General features: G+C 41.0%; 1 protein-coding gene across 3 annotated transcripts in view; it reads right to left on the bottom strand.

The window, feature by feature from the left end:
- The window catches only part of CEP63 (centrosomal protein 63), a 673,466-nt gene that overhangs the window by 469,862 nt on the left and 175,764 nt on the right, over nucleotides 1-27,840 (bottom strand). For all 3 annotated transcript variants that reach the window (XM_044070624.1, XM_044070622.1, XM_044070623.1), the window contains exon 4: nucleotides 11,189-11,284. In XM_044070624.1, coding sequence (XP_043926559.1) covers nucleotides 11,189-11,284 — 96 coding nt within the window. The remainder of the gene's footprint in view (nucleotides 1-11,188; nucleotides 11,285-27,840) is intronic.

Here is a 27,840-nt window from a genome sequence, read left to right as displayed (position 1 = left end):
ATGTTTATTTTATCCACCTGTTCATATCTTAAAAAAAATCTTCTTTACATAATTTTCCTTAGAGCTTCAAAAATTCAACTTTATAAAATTTTCTCCATAACTTTACTCTTTTACATTTCAAAACCAAATGTTCTGTAGTTTCTTCTTCTTGATAACGTAAACATATTCTATCACTTTTTTCTTATAAGGTATACTTTCTTTTACTGGCAATTTATCTGTTAGCAATCTCTGCAAAAAATCTTGACATTCTACTTTCTGATTACACCATTTGCTTATTTCTTTTATTTTTTCATCTCTTAGACTTTCCCATAGTTTTACATAATAATATTGTATCATTACATTCTTACACCACACTTTTCTATTTTTTTCTACATCATTCATTTTTATTTTCCACAAAAATATTTTTCTTCGTAATATTTTATTTTCTCATTTATACACTCTTTTACACCATACCACAAAATTCATCATATTTATACAGTTTTACTGCTAATCTCTCATCTTTTTCATTTATCTACTCAAGCACTTTATACAAATTTAATAAAGCAGCATATACCACTGGGTAAATTAACCCTAAAAAACCCTTCTTCATTTACATACAAAACTCCTCCTTTAACTGGGTTTAACCTAGAACCCCACATAAATACAAAACATATGGTATTTGAAATAATTCCTTTTCAAATACTGTTGGCACCAATAATATACTTGCTAAGTATGCTATTTTTCCTATCAGTAATGAATTTATCAAATAAGTATTTTTTTCTGAAAGATAATTTAAATGTTCTCCAGAAAAGACAGGTTTGTTTTATTTCTTCTATTGTTTTCCCATTGAATTCTACCTACATCTTTATTTCCAAATTTTATACCCAACACAAAACTTTCATTTATTGTAAAATGTATACCACCAATCTTCATTGCATCATGTCAGCCTTTACATTTCTCTTTATTTAAAGCCACCCCTATCATCTCTAGGAACTCATTTGTGAAAATTATTACTTCTTTTATGCAAATGGTTTTTGCAATTATTATAATGTCATCTGCATATGTTAACTGAACTGGAATTCTTAACCCTTCAGGTGGTGTACACTCCACCTCATTCATTTTGTTATTTCACAAATTATCATATTTATAACTAATGCAAGAGTATACATCCCTGTCTTACAACATTCTTCTTATGTACCTCTTGACATAACCAGCTATTTAAGAGTATTTTTACATTATTATTACTATTCACTGACATACATAATTTCCTAACTTTCTCACTTATATTATATTCTTTCATTATTACCCATACAATTTGATGTCCAATTGTCACATGCCTTATTAAGGTCTATCATGATTTTTACTACTTCTTTTCTGTTCATAATATTATCCACAATTTCTCTATCGTTAATAGTTATTGATAACCCTTCCCCTTTATACTATATATGCTATCATTCATATTTTCCATTCAGTTTCAAATTTTTTTTGTATTATTTTCATAAAGATCTTATAATCAGTATTATTCAATACAATCAGTCTCCAGTTTTTTATTGTCTTCTATCTTCATTCCTCCATATGAATCTGAGTATTCTACTGCATCAGTCTTTATACATAAAACCTTCATTTAACCATTCATTGTAAATCTTTAAAATATATATTTTTGACAGTCTCTCAAATCTGTATACCTTTCATACCGTATTCCATCTGGTCCTGCAGCCAAATCTGTATTTACTTGTCTTAATACTTTATCTAGATCATTTAAAGAAATTTCCTTTTCCAACTCATATTCTCTTTTTCTTTTAACTATTTACTTTCCATGCTTTTTTCATTACCTTTTCCTGAATTCTTTCTCTTTTTACATTTTTTATCTCTCATTTCACTACCATCTTCCTTTACTAATCTACTTTAGTAACTTGATATTTCTCTTTTTCCTTGTACAAATATCTTTTCTTATATAAAAAGAAGTTATGTCTTACCATAACATTCCATCTGTATTGTTGATCTTCTTTCATTCATCACCAATGGGTTCAGTTCTGAGCCCTCGGAACAGAGTCGGCCTAATACCAAGCTTGTGCTAGCCAAAAACTCTTGAGCTAAGCTTCTACCCACAATGAGGATATAATAGATGAAGCCGAAGGAAGGGGAACCAAACTTGTCGAGGCCAAAAGGGGGCTACGAGGATCACTTTTCATTTCAACCAAATGGCTTTCTTTATGAATTGTGGAAACAGAGGAATGGGGGTTTAGGCATAAAGAAGTCCCATGGGCCAATCGTGAATCAGAGCGTCCCTCGGGGACTCCCCCTTTGGGGGGAAAGGGCAAAATAGCTGCTGCATTTGCTGTTTGATGAGGAGGTGAGAGGTCGCAGCAAGGCTGGCCCCAGGGCTTGAAAATTTCTGCCGCTACTTTGGGATTGAGAGACCACTAGTGGGGCAGGAGAATAGACCTGCTCAACTTGTCTGCAATCACGTTGGAACTCCCTGGGATATGCATTGCTATTAGAAAGCGGTTGGAAGCCATCGCCCACTGCCAAATTCTCATGGCCTCTCGACACACGGGGTAGGACTTGGTTCCTCCTTGCTTGCTGATATACCAGACTGCTAACATATTGTCTGACTGAATTACAATCGTTCCAGAAGGAAGAACCGGCTGGAATGCTTGCAACGCTAACAGCACTGCTCTCAGTTCTAGAACGTTGTTATGGAGGTTGGCCTTCAACGAGGACCATGCACCTTGGACTGTCTTTCCCTGGTAATGGCCCCTCCCCACCCTATCATGGAACCATCCGTGATCACAATGGCCTTGGGCTGAGGGGGATTGAATAGGCGGCTCCAAAGTTCTGTGTCTGGCCTCTTCCACCAAAGAAGGTCCTGCTTGCAAGAGTTGGTTATCTGAATCTGAACACATAGAGGGTGACGGTTCGGGAACCACTGAGAGAGAAGAAGCCATTGAAGAATTTGCATGTGCAGTTTCGCAAGAGGCACTACTGGTATGGAAGCTGCCATGGATCCTAGGACCTGAAGAACCTCTCTCACCGAGACTTTGTTTTGACAGAGTATCACCCGGAGCTAAAGCCTCACTGGAGTCTGTGAGCTGGGAGTGGCACCAGGCAGGATCGGGTATTGAAGACTGCTCCGATTAATTCTATCTGCTGGACCGGAGTAAGGTTGGATTTCTCCTCATACACAGTTATCCCCAAAATTTCTCCCAGAGAAAGGGTGTATTGCAGGGCTGTTACCAGAAGACGTTTGGTGGGGGTGGTAAGGAGCCAATCATCCAAATATGGAAACATCCAGAATCCTTGCAGTCTCAAGTGAGCTGTAACCACTGCCATGCACTTTGTGAACACTCTGGGGGCTGTAGAGAGGCCGAATGACAGGGCACAAAACTGATAATGATTGGCTCCTAGCCAGAATCGGAGTAGACTCCTGGCACATTTGTCCATTTTGATGTGGTAATATGCATCCCGGAGATCTATCAAGCACATCCAATTGCCCTCCCTTAGAAAAGGGAGGATGGACTGAACCATGATCATCCGGAATTTGGTTTGGGCAACAGACTTGTTCAAACTGCTGAGATCTAGAATGGGTCTCCAGTCCCCTGTCTTTTTTGGCACCAAAAAAATCTTGAGTAAAATCCGGATCCACATTGGTCTGGGGGGACTAGTTGGATGACTCTTTTTCGATACAGTTTTTTTACTTCTGAAGCTGCTACTTCCCTCTGACTGGGTGGAACATATGGGAGTTTCGTTGGAAGTTTTGGATAATTGATTAGGGGAATGGTGTAACCTCTGGTAATGATATTCTGCACCCAACAATCAGTGGTGACAAAGTGCCAGGTAGCTTGGTGCAGAGCGAAATGACCCCCGACTGCTTCCAGAGGAAAGCAATTGGGCCGCTCTTCAGGACCGCTGGTAAGGCTGCTCAGAGAAAGAGTCTCTGGGGCCTTGGTTATGTGGAGGCCCTATGCCTTGATAGGGGCATCTTCCAGAATTGTTACCCCCTCTGCCCCGGGGGAATCACTACGTGTGTCATGGAAAGGACCCTGAGATTTTTTGTGTCACCTCTTCCCACTCCTCTGGTTCCTGGAAAAGGAATGTTGAGGGTTGGAAAAACATAGGCCCATGGCAGACAGGGTTTACCTTGGAGCCAAACAGGGAGGATGCTTCGATGGGAGCATTCAGAAAGGAAGACTTGAAGGGATCCACAAGGTCAGAAATGCGCATCCAGGCATGGCGTCTCATAACTATGCCTGAACCCACAGCTTTAGCCACCTCTTCGGTTGCATGTGAAAGCAAACTCATGGACAATTTGGAGATCGATTCCAGGGTTGCGAGCTGTGAGGCAACTTTGTCCCTTACCTCGTCAGACACCTGTCCTGCGAGTGTTCCAGAGAGTTTGGAGATCAAGTCTCTTTGGAGCCTCGTAAAATGTGAGTAGCAGTTCAGGAACCGTATGGCAAAAGTCGCTGATGCAAAGACTCGTTTCCTCAATCTGTCCATGGCTTGGGACTCTCTGTTGGGTGGATAGACAGTAGGACACTCTTCAGCTAAATCCTTTTTCGTGGCCACAGCCACCACCACAGCATCAACCAGTAAAACCTCTGGACCAATGTGGGTTTTCCTCAGGTGGAGAAAGTATCTTGTCAGGTCTCTGAGGGATCACCTCAACAGAGTCAGGGTTCTTCCAGGTGCGCTGCACCATGAGCTGAACGTCTGCAGGTGGGGTCACCCAAGAGGTAGAAGGCCAGGCATGGAAAGCCTGCAGGAACATGGACTCCTCAGATGAAGGATTAGTGGGCTTCCAGTCACCCCTCTGTTTTAGCATTTCAAGGATGTCTCCGAAAGAGACATCATCAGGGCATGACCATGGGGACCCCTCACCATAATCGAAATCCATGTCCTCTGTTACAGACTTCTCTGGTGAGACTACGTGCTTCCTCTTGCACAATCTCTTCCATGGGGGCTCTTCAGTGGGGGCTTCTGAGGAGGACTCTGAAGAGTGGGTACCCTGTACAGGGGGTTCCTGCAGCTTCCCTGCCCAGTGTCCCAGGGATGTGGCTTGTGGCAGCTGTAGCTCAGGGGAAAAAATCTGGGGTTCCGATGTTGGTAGAATGCTTCCAGAAGCAAGTGCCCTTTCCATCGCACGAAAAGCAGGTCCGCCCGAAGAGGGATGGGAGCCCATAACCAAGAAGGCCAACCTTGGAAATGGGGTCACACCCCACTCCACCGAACCCACTCCCAGGGATGAAGCCTCAAGCAGGATCAGTGCAGACAAAGCTCACGGCCCCAAGGATGGAACCGAAGAAACACTCGGAACCATGCCACGAACCGAAGAGCCTGCAGCCCAATCACGAGGTTGTGGAAGGACTGGTTCAGCAGGAACCAGGGACCAAGGGACAGTCCCAGAGCCTCAGTGAGGTCCACTACAGGCACCAAGATGGGGGGTTCCAAAAAGGACGTCGGAGCAGGAGACTTTGGAACCGGAATGGTCAATGGAAGAGAATAGGATGGAGTCTGTGGAGAAGTCAAGTCAAGTCCTGCAGGAGGAAGGGTCCTGGAAGGTGTGGGTATCCCCCTGGCTGCCAACAGCTGATTCACAAGACACACCACTTCAGGTTCTGAAAGGCTCCTGGTGGATCTAGTGGATACTCCAGATGGAGAGTCAGGTCGATCTAGGAACAGGCTGTACACTTGGCCTAGAAACGGATCTATGGACGAAGAGCATCGGGTCTGTGGTGAGGAGACAAGAAGTAGTGGGGTCAAATCCAGTCTTGTCGGGGCCATAAAAGAGGTCGGTGCCAAAGGGGCACTCGGAGCCGATACAGGAGTTTCAATCATCACTGCAGAGATAGGCATCGAAGGTGTGAACTGTGCCAAAGCAGCACCCGGTGCCAAAATAGAAGTAGGTGAGGTGAGGTCTGTAGTTGGTGCGGGAGACAGTATCGTAGCCGAAGCTGGTGCCGATATAGTAACAGTCGTAGTACTTGGAGCAGACGAAGTCGGTGCCGACGAGGCAGATTTATGCTCCGAAGAAAGTTTTTGCACTTTAGGTTTCACAGACTTACCCTGGTCACCTGATGGTGAAGAGGGAACTGAATGGGGTCTTTTCTTATCCTTCCTAGGAGGGGTTGAGACCTCCATGACAGAAAGGGATTCTGAAAAGGGCGTCTTAAGTAGGCCCTTCAGGATTAACTTACTCTTACGCTCATTCAGAGTGTGCTGGCTGAAACTTTGGCAAATTACACAAGGAGGTTCCACCGAAAGATGGGACACCCCCAAGCAATAAACACAATCATCGTAAGAGTCACTATTCAGAAGTTTACCATTACACGAACTACAATGCTTGAAATCCGGTGTACCTTTATCAGACATCATGAAAAGTTAAGCACAACAACCAAATCTTCAGAGAAAAAATAAATTCTACTTTCCCTATGCCTAAACCTATAAAAATACACACAGTACCTATTCAAAGAGTGAAAAATATACAACTAGTGAATACACGTCACAAACGACAAGAAAATAGACACATTTTTCCACAGGATATCAAAAAGTTTACACTTAGCTGAGAGATCGGCTTAAACTTGGCTTTACGGCTATGCAGCAAACAAGATCTGAGGTAACAGGGAGAAGGGCATTGTGGGTAGAAGCTTAGTTCAAGAGTTTTTGGCTAGCACGAGCTTGGTATTAGGCCAACTTGGTTCAGAGGGCTTGAAACCGAACCCATCGGTGATGAATGGAAAGAAGAGTAATGTTAAATTGTTGTGAAAATGTCAGAAGTAACCAGACTCACACTGTACTGCTGTTTCCATTATACTTTAATCTGTCCAAGCAGTTACATTGTCTGAGATAATTTCAATTCTATTATAACACAGCTAGCAAAAAAGTCCTTTTGATTTTCAATATACAGATTAATGTACACTCAATCAAGACATCAGTGTAGAAGAAAAAACAATGCCCAGTTTATATACCCTTTTCAAAGGGCAACCAATGTTATTTTTAATGTCCTTGTGGTCTGCATGGCTGTTTGTTTCTGTCACTTGTCCTTCTTTGGTTTCTGTATCTGAAGTCTTTACAAAAGGTCCCTGTTAAACAAACTTCCTTATTATTATAACAGGATGCCACTTAGTTATATTTAGCCCACAAAACTAGACATGTTCTTTTTTCCCCATGAACCATTTTTAAACATATTTACAGTAAAGCTAAACTAAGCATGTTTCATTTTTGCAGGTGTCTGTCTGAGCTAGCTGCTTGCTTCAGCACACAGTTTCTGTGTTACACTTCTGCTTTTAGAAAGAGACATTTATTTCCAAGTTAACCCTTGCTTTACAAGTCAAAACCTTGTATTAATAATTCTTTTGCTTTGCAGCATACATTTAATTGCTTTGGGGAAAGAATATTTACTCTCTATCAATTAACAACATCAGATCAATTTCTATATTTTTTCTTGATTTCTTTCATATAATTCTTTTTCTGCCAAAGTACTTTATATCATTGTGTTCTAGATCTTCCACTGCATTATATGTTCTTTTATATTTTTCTTTCTCTACTTCTCACATCATATTATCACTGTAAACATTTTTTTTATATTTTCCTTAAATATTATCTACCATTCAGACCAATTTTTGTAAAATGTTTTTACAGTAATATGATCTTTCCATAACTGTATTACTAATCTCTTTCATTCTTCAGTCCATGCTTTCTCATTTATCCTTTTATTCCTTTGCCTATTTTTATTTCCTTATTTTCCTTCATCTCTATCCATATCGCAAAATTATCACAAAATCTGTTACAACCTCCCCTTCTCCTATAACTAAACCTTCTGTGACTATAACATAATCTGTTTCAGTTCTATACATACCCTTTTTGTAAATCCATGAATTTTGTCCCAATGTTTTAACTTACTACATCTTATAACTTCTAACATTTTTCTTACATAATTTCCTTTCTTTTTACGCTTGCCTCTTAAATCACAGTTAAAGTCTCCTGTCATTATAACACTCATAGTTATCACTGCGTAGTCTAAAATCTGATGAAATATGCTTTCCCTTTCTTTACAATTAGTATAAGCATATAATCTTATATTCTATATAGTTCTTTCCATTTTAAATCTACAATGGTTAATCTTCCCATTTTGATAAAATTACATCTAATAACTTTACTGTATTTCTACAGAATATGGCTATTCCAAAACATCTCTCATTTCCCAAATTTCAGATCTTTCCTCCCATAGTTTCTCTATTTGTAATCTCATTTTTTAACTCTTGTTTTCTAATATAATTATATTTACATCACATGTATTATACCACTCCAAAATTCCTATTCTTCCTTTCTTCCTACTATATTTTTAATACTATTCACATTTGAAGAAAGCACTCTAAAATTTTCATGTTGCCTTTTCCTTAAATTCATGATGTCATATGTTCACAGCTAATTACTTCGCTAGCTTGCTTAATAAGGCATTCTAAGCCTAACCAATGTCCTTCACCAAAATAAAAATCAAATCTTGTACCTTGTATCTGTGAGTCAAACACCTTAACCATTATATCAAGCCAGACTCATTAGCTGTATATATTCTTCATCCATTTCCTTTCTTTTTTGTTTGTACTTATCCCTTTAGATTTTCTTTTTCCGTCTTTTACCAATAGAATTATTTTTTCCCTTTTACTGTCTCCCAGTTTATGTCTTCTTCTTCACTTATTTCAGAACCTTCTTCTATGTCCTCTATTTTTCTCATCTAATTTTTCTACTACTTGCAACATTTATTCTCTTTGTTTACCTTCTTCTCTTTCCTTTTCCTTACTCCTATTTTAATTTTTGCAATCCATCCAATGTCCAACTTATAACATTTCAGTTCACATTTCTGCATCAAGTCCCATTTCCCCACAAATGTAACATTTTCTTTTCTCACAGTTACTTATCAAATGTCCTTTTCCACAAAAAAAAACATGTTTTGGGTTCTCCCCGGTATTTTACAACACCCTTATTCCCTTCCACATTTATCATTCTTGGTATACGTATATATTTTCTGTTTCTATTTTTAACACAATATTGTAGTCCTAGCCACCAGTCCATAAACCCCTTTTGTCATAAACCTTTGCAATATCCAGTACTTCTTTACATAAAGCTTTCAAATGTCCTTTTAAAGTCTCTCTTTCTACCTCTGTTCGAAATTGTACATGAATTTTCTTTTTTGTTTCCCTGTTAAATACTTTTATCACAAAAATTCCATGGGCTACAGTCTTTCGTTTTTTCATATTCTCCAATAAAAATATCCATTGAAAAAACAGTCTCAAATATAAAATAACTAAATGTCTTTTTGTTAAGAATAAAAATTTTTACCTCGTGTTTTTACACCCAAAGGAGCTATTAAAATGTCTCACACTGCATACCTGTCCATTTCTTTGCCTTCTTTACTTTGAATCCTTACTATGTACTTCTGCTTTTCATTTTCTTCTGCCTTCTTTTCTGCTAGGAAACAGTTCCTTAATTTTCTGGCTCACTTTGCAAAACCTTTTCTTTAAGTAAATTAACCTGCAACCCTCCCGACCGGGAGGTTGTAATTATACATCCATCACTTGTTGACTCATCTCCATCAAACAGATTTCTCTGAAAAACTTCCTTAGAATCCTGCACACATTCTCCAGTCTCAGTATTTGCTTTCTCCTCTCACCATTCCATCAAGTCTTTGTCTCGCCATCTACTTCCCTATTTTCGCTGGGCCACCTCTGCACCTGGAAGGCAAACAGGAAGTGCTCTTCCAAAACGGGACCCACTCACAACAATGATGAGTAGTGGAAGCTCCCCAATGCCCTTGCCAAATTACCACTATTAATACAAATATTACTCCTCACCTCCCCTGTAAAGATGCCACTAATCTTGTGGGATTAATACAGTCAGAGAAAAAAAAAAGGGATAGATAAACACATTTGGCAAATGACATTTAAAAGGTGTGCTTTTATGTTATTTAATAAATCAGTAAAGCTCGTACAGAGTGTCATCATGATGTACAACACTCAGATCAAGAAAGGAGCAGTTGTTAGTTCATCCTACATCTTTAAAACCTATTTTTTTATATAACCCTTGATGGTATAGGATGATTTTAACGCTTTATTTGAATATTACTTTATAAGGTTTTATTGAATTTAAGTTTTTAGTGTTTTTGCTGTTTTATTCACAATACACATCATGCTTTCTCTCTATTTATTTTATTCAACTTAATTTTGTAGTCAGCGTTTTGTTATAAAATATATTAAGTTGAGGGTGAAGTACATTAGCATCAAAAATGGAGTATTATTATATTAAAGACTAAAGATCAAACCACAAATATAAAAAAAGTGTATGTCACACAGAAAGGCTAAAAGCCAGTCATTCTGATAATGCATAAAATGGCAGAGATCATCTGAGGATTGTCAAAATAGATTTATTTCAATTAAATATCACATCAACTTGACACTACTGTTCACGTGCTTCTTAGCTGACTCACTGAAACAAGATTCACCACACTATGTTGTTTCAACAAACACCAAAACAAAGTTTCCATGACTCGGAAAATGGAAATACTTAGGTTCTGTATAAAAAAGTACTTTCATTTCTCAGAGATTTATGTCTTAGAGATGCCTATAAGAAGCAAAGTATGCAGTCTTCTCCTACACATTTGAAGATCCATGGGGGAGAGACCACCCCACCCCAAATAAATGCAAACAATATTTACAGGAGAGAGGAGTGCAGCCATTTCAGAAGTCAGTGATGACAGCATTTGTCTGCGGTGTTCATTTCCTCATCTGTACATGCAGCAATGAACAAGGAAATCCACTTTCTGAAGCTGGGGATCCTTTTAACAACATTGCCACCCAATTTTCACCACAGGTATCAAAATGTAAATTTATGCAAGGAGTCAAGTTCAGTCTCTTAAAATCAGGTAAATCACAAATGAATTCTCTTGTACACAGAAAATCATAACTGGAAAAAAAAACATGTAAGGAGGACACAGACAAATCTAGACTTCCTCGGGGCACTCTTACTGGAGCTATTTGTAGACTGAGACAACTGCTTTACATCAAAATTAATCATGTTCCTACTGTCTTGATATCCTGATCAGGGTTAAAAAAAGAGAGAGACAGTTTCTAACAGCCCCCTACTAGGTTACTGCCATGTTCGTGAAATAAACATTTTTGTACTTTTTTTAATCATTCTTACAAGAAGCACCTACCTCATCTTGAAAAGTTCTAAGCTGCTTTTCATACTGCAAGACCAAACCCTCGTTAGTTTTTTCCAACTCATCCAGCTGGTGACGCAACATCCCAACCTTAAGAATAAAGAAAAGTATGAAAATGCAGAACATATGAACTAACAAACTGATCAGAAGAACACAAACAGTTCTAAAATGTTAATGTACTTACAAAATGTAGCTCACTTCTACAAAAAATGTTTTCATATGCTGATGCTATGATTGGTAACACTACTGTAAATAATTATTACTTAATAATACCAAGGGTATAATCCCTGTGACAACTTAGTTAAGAACATGACCAGCTACTGTACACACTTATAATGAATTACAACATGTTACATAACAAATTTAAAGTTTGTTCACAATATCTGCCTACTTTTTCTAAATGCTAAAGTGGAGTCTGTGTCAAACTTATATACTATTTTTGAATGAAACACCTGCTGCTCTAAATAACAAAGTGATTTTTTTTCTTCTTTATGCATGCAAAACATTTTAGAGCATCTCAAATGCATGATTTATATGAACATAAGAACAGACAGGAATAATGAGATGGGGGGGAGCATGTGTCTTGAGAATGAACATTCCGTCGTCACCCACCAGTGGAGACTTGACACCAGAGAAAGTGCTGTTTACAGGAGGTAGGGTACTGCTCTTTGAGGATTACATCACATTTGGAAGCGAGCTACAGACCTTACACTGCCCACTGCACTCCCACCCATGAAGTGTTAATGAGGCACGGACAGAGTAACTAAAGAAACCCACCAACCCCTTGGCTGTTACCTATATGATAGCCATGTCATGGTTGTATTCCTAGCCAGTAATGGGGAACGAACAGGTACAGCCACAGCTATGACAGTTGATAAGCACAGGGGGAATCAAAAGTGCAGTAAAAAGAAGGCTAGCCTTCACTGCTGGTGGACATAGATAAAGTCCCAACAATGGCCAAAGTGACCTAAGTTTGATTAGCTGCTTGAGCATCTCTTGCGATACAGTGGTGTCACAATTGTGGCAGCTGGCCTGTCAGAAATATAGCCCTTATGTTGAGGGCAGCTTGCAGTCTTTTGGTGTATGGGAGGGGGTGTCTGTTACTACCATGACTTAATAGTCAGTTGCAGGCATGAGCTCTCCTTTCTGCAATGGAGGCACTTCCCTAAATAAGAAGTCAGTTGTGCTGTAGTGGCTACAACAGGACTTGTTTAATGCTCTACCTATTAAGTTGTCAAAACCTCATCAGATTCAAGTACGCCTGGAATTAAACAGCTGAAATGTCTGTAATGTGCCTCACTCTGTGCAAAAAACTGTCTGGACAGCAGGGACATTGCACAGCCTCTTCATAATCTAATAATCACTGGTTGAGTTCTAGTTTAAGTAAAAGTGAGGCCAGTATGGCTGAATTAGCTGTTTACTGATTAAGCAAGTAATCCCTTCATTAGTTTGTCTTAATTATGCACAAACACTAAAATGACACAATTAAGTATTTTGATCAGCAATTACTTCAGCAGTCTGACCATGTATGCACAAGCACTTCCCGACATATGAATGTTTTTCCAAGCAACCTCTTCAGTAACATTACCTAGTATGCACAAGCACTAAAACAAAACACTCACAAAAACGACCTCTTCGGTAACATTTCCTAATATGCACAAGCACCAAAATGAAACATTCGCTCAAGTGACCCTTTCAGAAACATCTCCTAGTCTGCACAAGCACTGAAATTAAATATTCACCCCAGCAACCCCTTCATTAATATGTCCAGGTATACACAAGCAACAAAATGAAACATTAGCCTAAGCAACCCTTCATTAATATGTCCAGGTTCGCACAAGCAACAAAATTAAACATTTACCAAAGCGTCCCCTTCAGTAAAAATGTCCAGGTATGCACAAGCACTAGCCAGTCTCCCCATGCATCGCCGTATTCTGCATGAAAACTACTGCTTACTGGTGTAACTTCATGGCTATTTACATGCTTAGCATGCAAATGAGCCCATTACAGATTCATGTCTATAAATCAAAGTTGTACGCATATGTGTAAAGTCCTGCAGTTGTCCCTATCGCTTACACTTTAAACAGGTCACATTTTTGGGATGGGGAGTGCATATTCATAGAGAGTCCTCCATATTTCCGTAGTCATACTAAAAGCCAGGGATTTGCATAACCACATAGCGCTGTTCATTGTCGATCACTGCTAAGAAAATGTGAAGCTCCGGACTATGAGTACTGCCCTTAGTCTTTACCTCTATGCTGCACAAAGCAGCCAGTGAAAACTTTAGCTACTGAAACTGCTGTAGGTTTTTTGCTGGTCTTCACAGTTAATGGTTATGTATGTGTTATAGCTTTACTTACCTAGTCAAAAGATTAAATTCCCTCCCATGTGCTGTGGGATTTCTTCCCATGTGAATCTATGGTTTCTTTAGTGATTCAGCTTTAGTTCTATTCATGACTGCCTAACTGCGTTCTAATAGTTACATAGTTTAATCAATGGTTCACTAGTGCCTGTAGCATCGCAATCTCACCATGCATTATCCCTAACTGAGTAGCGGTCTTTGAGTTCATCAGACAACCATGGTATTTGATGTCTGTAAATTCTTTTAGGTTCATACTTTAGTACTAAGCTAGCTGCCCTTCTGTGCCATTTTAAGTCCAGGCAATTTAACTGAACGCTAAGAGCCAAACCCTGTACCTTGTATCTGTGAGGTACACACCTTAACTATCATGCCAACTCCCAACTCCAATAATAGTTCCACTGGGGATTGAACCCAGGACTTTCTGTATGTAAAGCATATGCAATAACCGCTATACCACAGAAACTTGAACATCAAACTATGTACCTTGTGTCACTGAGGTAAAAGTACAGTTTTGTACCTACCATAAATGTAGATGTTCGAGTGCTAATACAGCTGCAGTCATAACAGATGGGTAGAATCCCAAAGCTAAGAAAGGGGTGGTAGGCACTAGGTGGAACTAGGAGGAGCCAAAATGCCCTGCAAGACTGCAGTGGCAAAGCCTGCTCTAGATTTGGAGTATAATGGTAGGTTGTAGTGCTTGGAGAAGGTATGCACAGAACTCCAAGTGACTGCTTCCAAAATATCCTTGGTAGGAACTCCTCTGAGGAAGGCTGCAGAGGTGGCTGTGGCCCTGGTGGAATGAGTTCTAATGCCTGTAGGTACAGTTTTGGCATGAAAGGAATAGCAAAAGCATACGCAGTGGGCTATCCACTTTGAGATTGTCTGTTTGGAAATTGGCTTTCCTTGAGCTCCTACTGCATAGGCCACAAAGAGCTGTTCTGATTTTCTGAAAGGCTTTGTTCTGTCCAAATAATAACGCAGTTGTCTGTGGATGTCCAAGGAATGTAGTAATCTCTCCCCTTTGTTTTGAGGATTAGGATAAAAAGTAGGTAAATGTATGGCCTGATTTAAAGCTACCCTGGATACCACTTTAGGCATAAAGGACGGGTTGGTTCATAAGGAAACTCTGTCCTGATGGAAGATGATAAAAGGCTGGACAGCCATGAGAGCCTGTAGTTCTGAAACTCTACGAGCTGAGGTGATAGCCAGAAGGAAAGCTGTTTTCCAGGACAACTATTGCAAATCTGATGAGGCAGCTGGCTCAAAGGTAGGCAAGGTCAGTTTTTCCAGAATGAAATTAAGATCCCAAGCAGGTATTGGTTGTTTCCTTGGAGGTCTTAAATTCTTAGCCCCTCTGAGGAACTGTCTTAAGAGAGGGTGAGAGAATAAAGATGGATCAGTGTTGTATTCTGCAGAAATGGCTGAGGCATGGATTTTGATGGAGGAGAAAGAAAGTCCACTGCTTAGCAGTTCAGCCAAATATTGTAGTATTTGAGGTAAATTCAGTTTTCCAGGATCCTGGCCCTTTTTCTCATTCCAGACACAAAAACGTTTCCATTTTGGAGTAAGCTTTTCTAGTTGATGGCCTTCTGGCCTCCAAAATGACATCCTGCACCTCCTTGGAGAGTAGGGCCTGTTGTGATGCTAAGGAATCTTCCATGCGGCTAGATTGAGTGTTTTTAGCTGGCTGTGAAGAGTTTTGAAGCTGTGCTGAGTCAGAAGAAGAGGCATTAGAGGCAGGGTCCATGGTGGGGAATGCGTCAGGCTCCTCAGGAGTGGGTACCAGTGTTGCCTTGGCCAGTCCGGAGCAATGAGAATCATCTTTGGTCTGTCTGTTCTGGTCTTCAATAGAACTTTGGGCAGCAGAGGAAGAGGTGGGAAGGCATAAACTGTCATTGATGTCCAACTGAAAGAGAGAGCGTCCACTCTCCAGGCCTTTGGATGGAAGATCCTTGAGCAGAATTTTGTCAATTGATGATTTTGTGGGAGGCAAAGAGATCTATGTCTGGCCTTCCCCATTCTTGGATTATTTCTGTAAAAACTTTTGGATGCAATTTCCATTCGTGTGGATCTGTCATATTCCTGCTTAGGTTGTCTGCCAGCGTGTTTTCCTTGCCTGGCAAGTACTGTGCTTGTAGTTCCATTTGTAAGTCCATGGCCATGTTCCAAAGTGACATGGCCAGTCTGCATAGGGGGCAAGAATGTGTTCCTCCCTGTTTGTTTATGTACCACATAACTGTGGTGTTGTCCGTTCTTATCAATAGTTGACCTGGTTGTAGAAGGTCCTTGAAAGCTATAATAGCATTTATTACTGCTAGCATTTCTTTGATTGATGTGAAGGTGCTTTTCTTTTTGGGACCATTTGCCCTGAATGCACCGATCTGTCATGTGCACCCCCCAGGCGTAGTCCGAGGCGTCTGTTGTGATGACTTGATTTGCTTGAGGCTTGCTGAATGGAAAACCTGTGTTTGTTTGACATGCTTGAGCCCACCACAGAAATTCCTTTTGCAGACATGGAATTAGTGGTATTATTATTTCCAAACTGTGGCTGTGTTGAGACCATATGTTTTTCAGGTACCATTGTAGTTTCCTCATATGTAGCTTTGCACATGGGATTAGTAAGATGCAAGATGCCATGAATCCCAGAGCCTGCAGGATTTTCCTTGCAGTCAGTCTGGTGCAATTTGCTAGTGTTCTGAAGTATTGAATTAGTTGCCCCTGCCTCTCTCGCGTGAGGTAGGCCATCTGGGTGTTTGTGTCCAAATTGGCACCCAGGAAAATTATCTTCCGAGAGGGTATTAGCCTTGATTTCTTTTTGTTGACTGTGTATCCCAGAGAGTTCAATAACATTATTACATAAGCCAGATGTTTCAGAAGAATGTGCTTGCTGTACGCTTGGATCAGGCAGTCGTCCAAATAGGGGTATATTTGTATCCCTTGAAGTCTGCAGTAGGCAATTACTGATGCCAGGCATTTCGTGAATACTCAGGGTGCAGTAGATAAGCCAAAGGGCAATGCAGAGAATTGATAATGGGTTGAACCTGCAAGAAATCTGAGGTACCTTCTGCAATTTTGTCTGATTGGGACATGCAGGTATGCCTCCTTGAGGTCCAATGTTACAAGCCAAGACTCCTTGCCCAGCATGGGAAGAAGTTGCTGTAGAGTGAGCATCTTGAATTTTGGTACGAGTAGAAATGTGTTTAGGATGGATAGATCCAAAATCGGTCTCCAATCTTTTCCCTTCCTTGGCACCAGAAATAGCCTGGAATAAAAACCTTGACCTTGTTCGTGCGTAGGTACCTCTTGAATAGCTTTCATGTTTATGAGATCTGTAATTTGCCTTTGTGCCTCTGCCCTTTGATTGTGTGGCAGGTTTGGCATGCCTCTCATTTTTGGAAGGGTGTGAAAATGGAATTTGTAGCCTCTGTTTATAATGTCCAGGATCCATTTGTCCTTTGTGACAATATGCCAATTTTTTGAAAATAATGCCAGCTTTCCTCCTAAGGGGCTGCCATTTGAGACCTGGTTGGCATGCAAAGGGGAAAGTCATTGGGTTTGCTTTCTGAAAGATTGCGAGTTGTCCTCACCACCTCTTTGTGTAGGAGCTTGCCATTGTCTGCCTCTAAACGATCCTTGGGATTGTCCTCTGCCCCTCGGGCGCCTGTATCTGCCTCTTTGGGGTCTGTCTGTGGCAGGAAAGGACCAGTTTTTGGAAGGCCAATTTCTACTAAAACGTGGTGGATGAACCTGTAGAAATTCTTTCACAGTTTGCATTGATTTAGCCTTTTCCTCCATTTTCCTTAATACCTCCTCAGCATTAGCACCAAATAGTACATCCTTTTGAAGAAGGGCGTCTAGTAATTTAGCTTTGACATGATCAGGCAAGGCTTGTTCCTTGAGCCAGGCATGCCTACGTATGACTGATCCTGTAACAGCAGCTCTACATGAGGCCTCTAGAGCATCAAAACCACATTGTGAGGTATGCTTACCCACTTGTTCTGCACTATGCATCAAATCCTGCAACTCCTTCAAGTCTGGTTGTTCAGGTTGTGACATTTTACTTTTCAATTGTGATAACAAAAACTGTTGGTATTTTAGCATATGAAACTGACAGTTTAAGGCCCTCATGGATAAGGTAGCCAAGGTATATACCTTTTTTCCCACCTTTCTAAGGATCTGGAATCTCTCTCGGAAGGCAATGGATTTTTAGCAATGGAGGCCTTAACTCCCTTGGGGCCCTGTGAGATGGTTTCTGGGTCAGCAGCATGGCTTTTGTATAGAAATTGGTACGAGTCAGGAACCCTGTAGTACCTGTCAGGCTTAACTGGAGCTGGAGATAGAGAGTCCGGGTTAAGGCAGGCCTCCGAGTAAACATCATCTAGGATGTCCAAGACAGGAGGTATAGCCAGAGGCCTGTGCTGAGGTAGCAGGAGAAATTCCCTGAGCCTTTTCTTGGAATCTGAATAATCATGGCCTTCCCAGTGGAAGTGTTCCCTTAAGGTATGCAAAGTTTCCCCAAATGAGTAATCCTCAGGGGGGGATACAGAAGGGATGGACTCCTCCGCATCAGAGTCTTCAAAAGTTGAGTAAGAATGTTCCTGATCATCAGAGTGCTCTGAAATAATGGAGCCCTGATCAGAGGAGGGGGAATCTTCCTCCACTCTGGGCCTTTTGTCCGGTGGGGGCTGAGAACCTCTGATAAGAGTAATTAAATCCTCAGCCATTTTAAGCATCTGTTTCTTAGGCATGGGGCCTGGAGATGGGCCCTGTGTAGCTGGTCTCAGAGTGCATGGTTGCTTTAGACTTTGTGAAAGCCTTGATGGAGAAAGAAGAGGAAGGTCTGAAGACACCTTGAGTGGAGGTGGACCTGTCCACATTCTGAGTTTCAACACCAAGAGTGGCTTCGGTATCTGTAGTCGGGGTGTGGGCCGAGGAGCCTGCGACCTCGGGCACAGGAGACACCGTCAAAGAAGTGTCATCGGTAGTCAGGGGCTGCGTAGGCGCCTCGCTGAGAACCGGACCACGTGTAGTCGGCTTTGGTGTGGTGTCGGTAGAGGCCGTGGACCTCGTGTGTCGGTCCTTGTCTTTGCGTTTTTTAGACAAAACTGGAGTCGGAGTATCCAACGACATAGTATAGTTAAATGCTTTCCCAAAATAATGCTGGGCGAACTCCGCCCGACGCTTAATAGTGCGTTTGTTGAATGTAGCACAAAAGCGACAGACCGAGACGTCGTGGTCTGGGCCTAAACAAGGTATACAGAGGGAATGGAAATCCTTATGCGGTATTTGCTTCCCACAAGAAATACAATTATTAACTTTGTCTGACATCGGTCTGAGGCAAGAAAAGTTTCTAACGGGTACTTAGCTTTTAAGAAGACTTCGGTTTCCAAATTTTCGTAATCTCAGGAGCTGGCCGACCGGCACTTGCAAACTGCTTCTGCTTCGGGCACCGCGCGGCAAGAAAGACTGGAGAAAATGGCGTCGGCTGGTTCCTTTATACCCCTGTCGCACTGACGTCAGAAGCGACGACAACCGACGACGGACCTAGACTTTGGAATTCGGCCGACCGAGGACCCACCTGATGGCAGGAGAACCCATCTGTTATGACTGCAGCTGTATGCACGATGAACATCACCTTAATCATTATGCCAATCCCAAATACTTCACTTGTGACTCGTACTCCTCCTTAAGTAGAACTAGTATGTTTAGAAAGTATTCTAGGGGTATACCTTAATCACTTTGTCTGGTTAACAGTGTCCAGTTAGTATCTACTTGCCTAGTCACAAGCACTGCCTGGCAATTTGGCTCTAATCTATCAGATATTGGTGTTTTCATGTAATTTTGGTGTTTGGGCTGAAAAGGCTGTAGTAAATAGACAATGGTGAATGAACACCAGCTGTAAAATGACTGGTCAAGGAATCTACATGAGACAACTATTAAAATCCACAATAAATGTATTTGCTTCTGTAGTATGCAGCTGGACAATGTAGGCTTGTCGTGTTAAGTGACAAGGCTGAATTTGAGTTGATTTACAGCAGTGGCAGACAGAAACAAACTTTTTTAGCATAGTTGTGAGGTATCCAGAAAAACTGAAAATGGGCTCTGTTCAGTTGGACTTTCCAGGTCAACAAAGACAAATAAATTTAAGATTTAGGAACCCTGAGCTCAACATGCATTATTTTTCTGTTGAATGAAACTCTTAAGACTTCATTCAAATGAGATTTAGGCACTGTACTGGTGGTGTTTTTCTGGATACCTTACAACTGTGCTAAAAAAGTTTTCTTCTGTCTGCAGTATGGTTATTTTCAAGGTAGCATAAGTGTACAGGAAGGGTTTTATAAGATTTTATGCACTATAGAACATTCCTCCTTGTATCTATGTGACCCTTTAGTTAGTGCACAAAACTAACAGGTGGTGTGAGGGGTGAAAGGAACTTGTTACCTGCCAGAAAAAAAAGATTTTTTTTTTTTTAACGCTTCTTACTTCTTGATGGCCTTATTTCAGCAGTTTCACTGGGTTTCTATGTTGTGCCTGAATACTCACTGTTTTTGGTCTCAATTTGATGGAGTACCCAGCAAGATTCTGTTTATTTATTCACTTACTTACAGAGACAAGAGTTGGTATCACTTGCGCTTCAACTATCAGAGATCGCAAACAAATGTGACAAATAACTTGCCATCATTCCAAAGCTAAGCCTTATTTAGATTATAGTCCTAGACATAGTGGGACTGTGCCACTTAGTTAAAGTTTCCAGACATCAGAGTTAATGTGCATTATCTATGTCTATGACCTTTCTTTGGTTGGAGCAGTGGTATGGAGCAGAAATTACTTAATGTATTAGGTAATGGGCCATCATGTTTATACTATAACTCAGTGTTACCAACTAGTCTTGGCTTAAAAATGGTAACAAAGCTAACAGAGTGGAGAACTGAATTACGACTCATCAGCACTGGAGGTCATTAATGACTGCGCTGGGAGTGACACAGGTCCTACAATGTAGGCCTGGACAGAGTTCCATGTCACCTGCTAACTTTATGGTTATTAGGATACTCAGGATTAATGACTCTGGTCAGCTTGTGAAACTTTGTCCACTGAGAGCCAAGCAATCAACTGCCTTGCTGTTCTCTGAAATGTTCCTACAGCTTGTTTTAATAATATATTTGCTTCAAGGGTCCAGCTGCTGGTGACTCTAAGAGAAAAAGGGGATTGGACAATGTGTGTGTGTGTGTGTGTGTGTGTGTGTGTGTGTGTGTGTGTGTGTGTGTGTGTGTGTATGTGTGTGTATGTGTGTCTACTGATAACCTATGTATCAACATTAACACTGCCAGTTAACAACACATAGCAACAGCTTAGCCTTTAAGACAATTAAGGCCCACGACAGTGAGACTTGCAAATGAAACTACTGCTATCTTCTGTGAGAAGAATGTATTACTTTAAGCTTAACCAGTCATGTTGCAAGAAGTACCATCATTAATGTCAACTAATACATTATCTTGCTGTAACTGCTGTCCAGAAAATGTAATTGTTTGCAGAATTTAAGACTGTACAAGTGAGCTCACATGACTGGTAGTGTAAAAGTAAATGTTTTAAAGGGTGAGGGCATTAATCACAATGTATAGACCAATCAAAGACATACTCTGTAATGCTTGCTAAATTCTAACTAAAAAAGTGCCTCATGTAAGAAATAAACGCAGGCTGCTGTTACTCATGTATAGAACATGTACTTTAAGGTACTGAACTGATTTCTCTGACAGCAAGCTACTCTAACATCAATGGTACTGTTTGGTAGCAGCTAACCAAGACTGCCCATTTTAGCTACATACTCCTATATAGCTCCAACTAGAAGTCAAAGGTTCTGTTGAGAAACTGATGGCTTGCAGCCTGCTACTTTAGTACACAGTGCGTATCCACTTATGAGGAGAAAGTACAGCTCTGCAAGAACTAATCACAGCAGCAGATTTGCTACCGATCACTGTTGCAGTATTCCTGTCCATCCAGCTGGAATACCAAAGCTAACATCTTCCATACAGCCATACGTCCGATGCATGACCTAAGCCCGTGGGCATAAGGGTACATAATCTGAGGATTTATGCTCATATGCATCTACTCATCTCCAAGTCAGTAAGCCTGAAGATGCCTGAAACACAAAACAATCTGGTCAACTAGGGGAGGAGAGGCAGAAAGACAGTAATCCCCCTCAGCTCATGAGGAAAAAGGAAGGAAGAATCACAGAAGGGGGAACATAGAGTGGGAAAAATACTGCAACAGTGATCAGTAGGGCATCTAATGTTAAGGTAAGTTCTAACACAACTGTACTACTGTGTCCTTCCTTAGATCACTGTTGCAGTAGTCCAAATTGTTGGATGATTCCCAAAGCTTAACAGGTATGAAGTGTGGCTGGAAGGAACATAGGAGAAATGTCCATTAATCCAGAGAGGACTGACCTAGTGAACGTGGCTCTGGATCTAGAAATGCATCCACTATGTAATGTTTGGTAAAGTATGCACAGAAGACCAAGTAGCTGCTTCTGAAATTGTTCTAAAGTAAATACCTTTGTAAAAGGCTCCAGATGAGGCCACTGCTCTAGCAGAATGAGATTTTACTGTACAAGATAGGGATTCCTCATGTTGAATATATCTCAAGGAAATGCATTTAAAAATCCAGTTAGCAATGGTTTGCTTTGAAAAAGGGTTTGGAAAGAGACAATTTGTCAGACTTGTAAATATCTTTAGTATTATCATGATAGAATCTGAGCTCTCTGTGCACATCAAGAGCATGCATAATTCTTTCTCACTTATTTAGGGAAGAAAGTGGTAAGATTTATGGCCTGACAGAGAGTCACTTAATTACTAATTTAGGCACGAAGGAGAGATTGGCCCTTAACGACATTCTGTCCTTATGAAAAATAAGAAAGGGAGGGGTTGCCATAAGGGCCTGTAGCTCGGAGACTTGTCTGGCAGTGATGAAGTCTAACAGAAGAAAAGTTTTTCCAAGTACAGAATTTCAAGGAGGCAGATGCTTTTGGTTTGAAAGGAGGGGAAAGCGAGTTATTTTCCAGCATAAAGTCGACATCCCATGCAGGAGAGAGAACTTTCCTTGAAGGTTTCAAGTGGAATACACCTTTAAAGAACTAATTTACCTCTACTCTGGAGAGAAGCACACAATCCAGAGGTAGGCACGCAGATATGGCTGAAATGTGTGCCTTAGTAGAGTAGCATGATAGGCCAGACTGCAACAGCACACAAACAAGAGAGGGCTACTGGGGTAGTGGCCTATACTGGGTCCTGAATTTTAGCCCAGCTTCATACATTAAATCTTTTCCATTTTGCTACGCAAGATTTCCTGGTAATAGGTTCATAGGTTGGTACTAAGCTATCGGCCCTAGGGCCTATACAAGTCTAGCCATAATTCCCTGGTTATTTCTTCCCACAATATTTACTTCCCTATTTCCTTGCTTCCTGCAGAACCTTAAACACATCCTCAGAAAATTGGTATCTAAAAGGGATGAGAATCCTATCATCCATAATGTCAGGTTGAGGGATAATAGTTTGGGACGAATTAGAGAGTCCTTCTGCTATGTGAGCACATCCATTGTGTACGGTTGTGTACGGAAACTTCTAGTGATGACCCTTAGTTAGGTGGGAGAGAAGGGGGAAGCAGTGCTGCCTTGGACAATAGGGAGTCACCAGTAAAGTCCTTTGGGTATTCTATTTAAATCTTTAATAAGGCCATGGAAAGAAGACAAAGTGGAGGGAAAGCATATAAGAACTTTTCAAGGAAAGGACATTGCATCCATTTTCCAAGCTTGAGGACTGTAGGTTCTGGTGCAAAAGAGTGGAAGTTGTTTGTTGAGGATAAAGGAAAAAGATCCATCTGTGGCACCCCCATTTGTGGACTACGTCTAGAAAGATCTCTATTTCAGTGTTATTTCAAGTAGATTTTCTGTGATCTGCTTATGAAGTCTGCCAGCACATTGTCCTGCAAGGGAATATAAATCGCCTGTCAGGAGAAGTTTGCTTATCTGTACTGCTCCCGTGCCAAAAGAGCCACTCTGCGCATTTAGTAAGACCTGTTGCCCCCAGCTCATAGCATAGTTAATGGGAGAGAGAGACAGAAGTAATGGGACATATATGTTTTTTTATTGTTTACTATTATACGTTTACAGTATTTTTAAAAATAATGGGCTCAGCTGTCATGTGATGTTGTGATGTGCTTCCTTGACTTTGAACATTTTATAAAAGCCTTGATTTGGTAGAACAATTTCATCTGAAGTTTTAATTTGTTAAAATTAAAACTAATCCAATTTAATTCAATTTCATGTGGAATAAAAGCTGTGTTTGGTTCTAACCTGCTGCCTTTGTGATAGTTTTGTGTTGTTTCGACAGCTGGGTCGTTGGAAAGATTGTAAATCCTTTATGAGACCCATTGCTCCTACTACTACTACTGGAACTATCCAGGTATCCTCCTTCCACATTGTCCTCGGTTCTGCCTGCAAATTCTGGTATTTTATGACCATGTGTCTCTCTCTGTACATAAAAGATACTAATCACTGGGTGTACCAATTTCAATAATCAATGCCACTTTTGTCTTATTTTCACGGGCTACTATGTCTGTTTTTAAAGCATCTATTTTTTTGCATTGCTGGTAACTACAGTACTTTGTGTTTCATGTTTCCAATTCTTTTCAGCTACTTCAATATCATAATGTTTGCACAATGCCCAGTGCAACAATACTGCACCATTATTATGTCTATCAGTGGATCTACTTCATATGTTCAACACCTTACAATGCCGAAATTCATATGGCTGAGACCATATGATCAACATTTGAAATGTCGAACATATAAAAACCAAAACAAAAAAACAAAAAACACTTACCTAAACACATGTAGCAGGGGGGCAAACCCCCTTGTGCCTCCCATGGGGGACTCTGCCCCCACCACTCCCGTAACTTAAATATACCAACTCTGAGATCGCACTACAGTGCAGGAATGGAAATCTTTCCATTCTGCACTATACGGAAATGCCGGTTCCACATTGTCGGCATTTCAAATATCAATCATATGGTCTCGGCCATATGAATTTCAGCATTTTGAAGTGTCGACAATGTGAAGGGGACCCCTATCAGTATACAGCCCCTGTGCCATCAGTGTATCAGACCCAGCAACATGACGTGCATCTGTTGTACAAAACCTGCATTTATCTGTTTCTGCCACATGTTCAATGGACTTGTAAATCAATGAGTAGTTCACTAGCCTGGGCCACTAATATTAACCTGTCACATTTCTGTTTAAATTCACCTCTCCTTAACCTTTCCTGCATCAGATCCTGATCAATATGGGGTTGTTTCAGGAGTTTCCTGCACTTGCAACTATATTTATGCATTTTCCACATTTCTGGCCTTCTCATCTGATCCCTCTTTTTCTTTTCTTTTTTGGCGCATTCAGTTGCTCCCTAATTTTTGTCTACGTCTGGTTTGAATTCCATTCCTGCCTGACACCAATATGCTTCTGTTAAATGAAGCTGGACAGTCATCTTAGACTTGTTCTCCTCATTTTAAACCTTTCAGTATGTTTGGATCTGCTAAAGTGAGCAGATTTTTCTTAGCTAAATTCTGACTCTGCTCTTGCTCAGAACCATACATCCCTAAACGTGAACAAATGCCTTTTCATTCCTTGTACCTCCTTACTACCCCTTCTTTGCTTACTTCCTTACTGCTATCAGATTCTCTTCCCTGACTTTCTCTCTAAATATACCATAAGCTTGTTTTCCCTTAGGCTAACTTACCATTAATTTCTCTACAAACTGTCTAAAATTTCTCTATTTATTTATTTATTTTACAGTCTGTTTACCAGGATAGTCCATTGGGTCAAGAAGAGCCCATTTTCAATGGAGTCCCGGGGAGAAAAGTTCCACAAACAATAATATAATATGAAAACTATGCATTTGCATTTATGTAACACTATTGAAGAATGATAGTATTACACAACATGACAAAGAATCCACGATTGCAGTGAAAATACAGTCAAAAAAGCAAAAGGTAAAATTACACACACACACACACACACACACACGGCAATTAAAATAAGAAAGATCCATTGGTGCATATTCTTGTTAGGTTTGTTACATTGTGAAATAACACAGGGTTGACATTGCAGTTTTACATGCAATCTTAGCCGAGTTAAAGTAGGATAGGGGGATAAGAGGTGTTGAATGTAAGAAGAGTGCGACAATAAGAAAAAAAAGTAGTGTAAGAGTGGGAGTAAATGAGAAAAGTGAAGATGGTGGTAGTCAGAGAAGCTCCGTGTGATGAAGAGAAGTAAAGGAGTGTGAGAAATGGGGAAAAAAAGAGGTGAATCATGTGGGATGAGAGCAGGAACATTCCCAGAGGGTTTTGAGATGGGAATGAAGCAGGGTTTTAAAGGTACAGTGGTTGTCAGTAGTATGAATAAGAGGTGGCAGGGAGTTCCAGAGGCGAGCTAGGGAAAAGGATAGTAGGTGTTTGCCTGTAGGATGAGCAAGCTTGTGCAGTTCAAGCAAATTCTGGTTATTAGATCTTACAAGTCTGTTGGGTAGGTGCATTTTGAAGGAAGAGGCAAGGGAGGGGCAGACGGAGGGATTAAGGATGAGTTTATGTGCATGAGTAACTTGAATGTAGGTAAGATGGTTGGGAAGTTCGAGCCAATTTAGTTTGTTTAGGGCATTGCAGTGGTGAGAGGAGGATTTATAGCTGGTAGCAAACTTTGAAATTTTGTTATAACATAGGTTCATAGGTAGGTATTAAGCTATCTGCCCTAGGGCATTTATAAGCCTAGCCAGAATGTGTTGGCTTCCGCCTCCCTTTTAGACTAGATTCCTGAGCCTCTGTCCAGCAGGGCCATAGAAGTGATCCCAGGAGCAAATTTACGATTTCCCATCCACTCATCAAGATTTCTCTTGAAGAGGGTCAGCGAGGGGCTCTGCCTAACATGCACTGGGATTCTATTCCAGAGCGCGGGAAGCCTTTGGGATATGAATCTATCCCTCCAGCATGTCCTATTTATTGTTGTGCTAAGGTTTAAATCCCTGGAGCGTGTAGTTCTTATGGACCTGGTTTTCATGAGGTGGAGCATGTTCAACAATTCTGGGTTAGACATGGCCTTGTATGTCAGGCAGCGATCACCTCTGAGTAGGCGGTAAGCAACTGAGTAGAGCTGGAGTTTCTTTAGTCGAGCTGCATAGGGCATCTGTTTGAGACCCACAATCCTCTTGGTGAGGTATTTTTGTGGTCTCTCAAGCTGTTGCAGGTGTTGGGTAAGGTACATCCCAAATGGGGCATTGTACTCAATTATGGGCCTGATGAACAATGAGTAGAGGGGCACAATGACCTCTCTTGATCTAGATGTGAACCCTTTCATGATTAGGTGGGCTATATAGAAGGTTTTTCTAACCACTTTGGCAATGTAATTGTCAAAGTAGAGGTTAATATCTACTTGGGTCCCCAGATCCCTGATTACTTCTTCCGTAATTAGTGGATTACCTCCTATATGGTAGTTTGTGGGCACTTTGTTATTCCCAAAGGGGATGACTATGTATTTTTTTGCATTTTGCTTGAGGCCATGGTTCTGACACCAGGTAACACTCCGTAAGGCCCTTCTGGAGGATGCTTGTGTCAGCCAGAGAGTCGATTATGGCTCCCAGATTGCAATCATCTGTGAACTTGGTCAGCCACAGTCCTCCCGTGTTTGCCTGTACCTCAGAGAAGTATATACCGAACAAGAGGGGTCCCAGGACTGATCCCTGTGGGATGCCACTTGTAACTGGTTTAGAGTTGGACATGGCACCCGCGACTCTGACCATGTGAGTTCTATCCCTGAGCCAGTTTGCAACTCATCTTGTGACATATGGGTTGATATTTAAGTTGGTAAGCTTATTTATGATACCAGAGTGGGGTATTGTGTCGAAGGCCTTTGTGAGGTCTAGGTAGGCTGTGTGGACCTTTCCCTCATCTAAGGCTTTGGTAACTGTTTTGAAGAAGTCAACTAGGTTTAAGAGGCAAGATCTGCCCTTAACAAAGCCGAATTGGGTGGGGTCCAGTGTTTGGAGGTTCCCAATGTCTTTGTTTATGAGATCCCTGATGATGCACTCCACAGCCTTGCAGACCAGGCTAGTCAGGCTTAAAGGGCGATAGTTCCCAGGATCCGTTTTGGCGCCACCTTTGTGGAGCGGGATCAATGTTGCTGTACGCCATTCTTTGGGTACATAACCTGTGGTAAGGCAGAGTTGGAACAGTGAATTTATGTGAG

The sequence above is a fragment of the Protopterus annectens genome, chromosome 4.part1, assembly GCF_019279795.1.
Source record: "Protopterus annectens isolate FY-2018-M chromosome 4.part1, PAN1.0, whole genome shotgun sequence".
NCBI lineage: Eukaryota > Metazoa > Chordata > Ceratodontiformes > Protopteridae > Protopterus > Protopterus annectens.
This window is presented reverse-complemented; position numbering and strand designations above follow the sequence as displayed.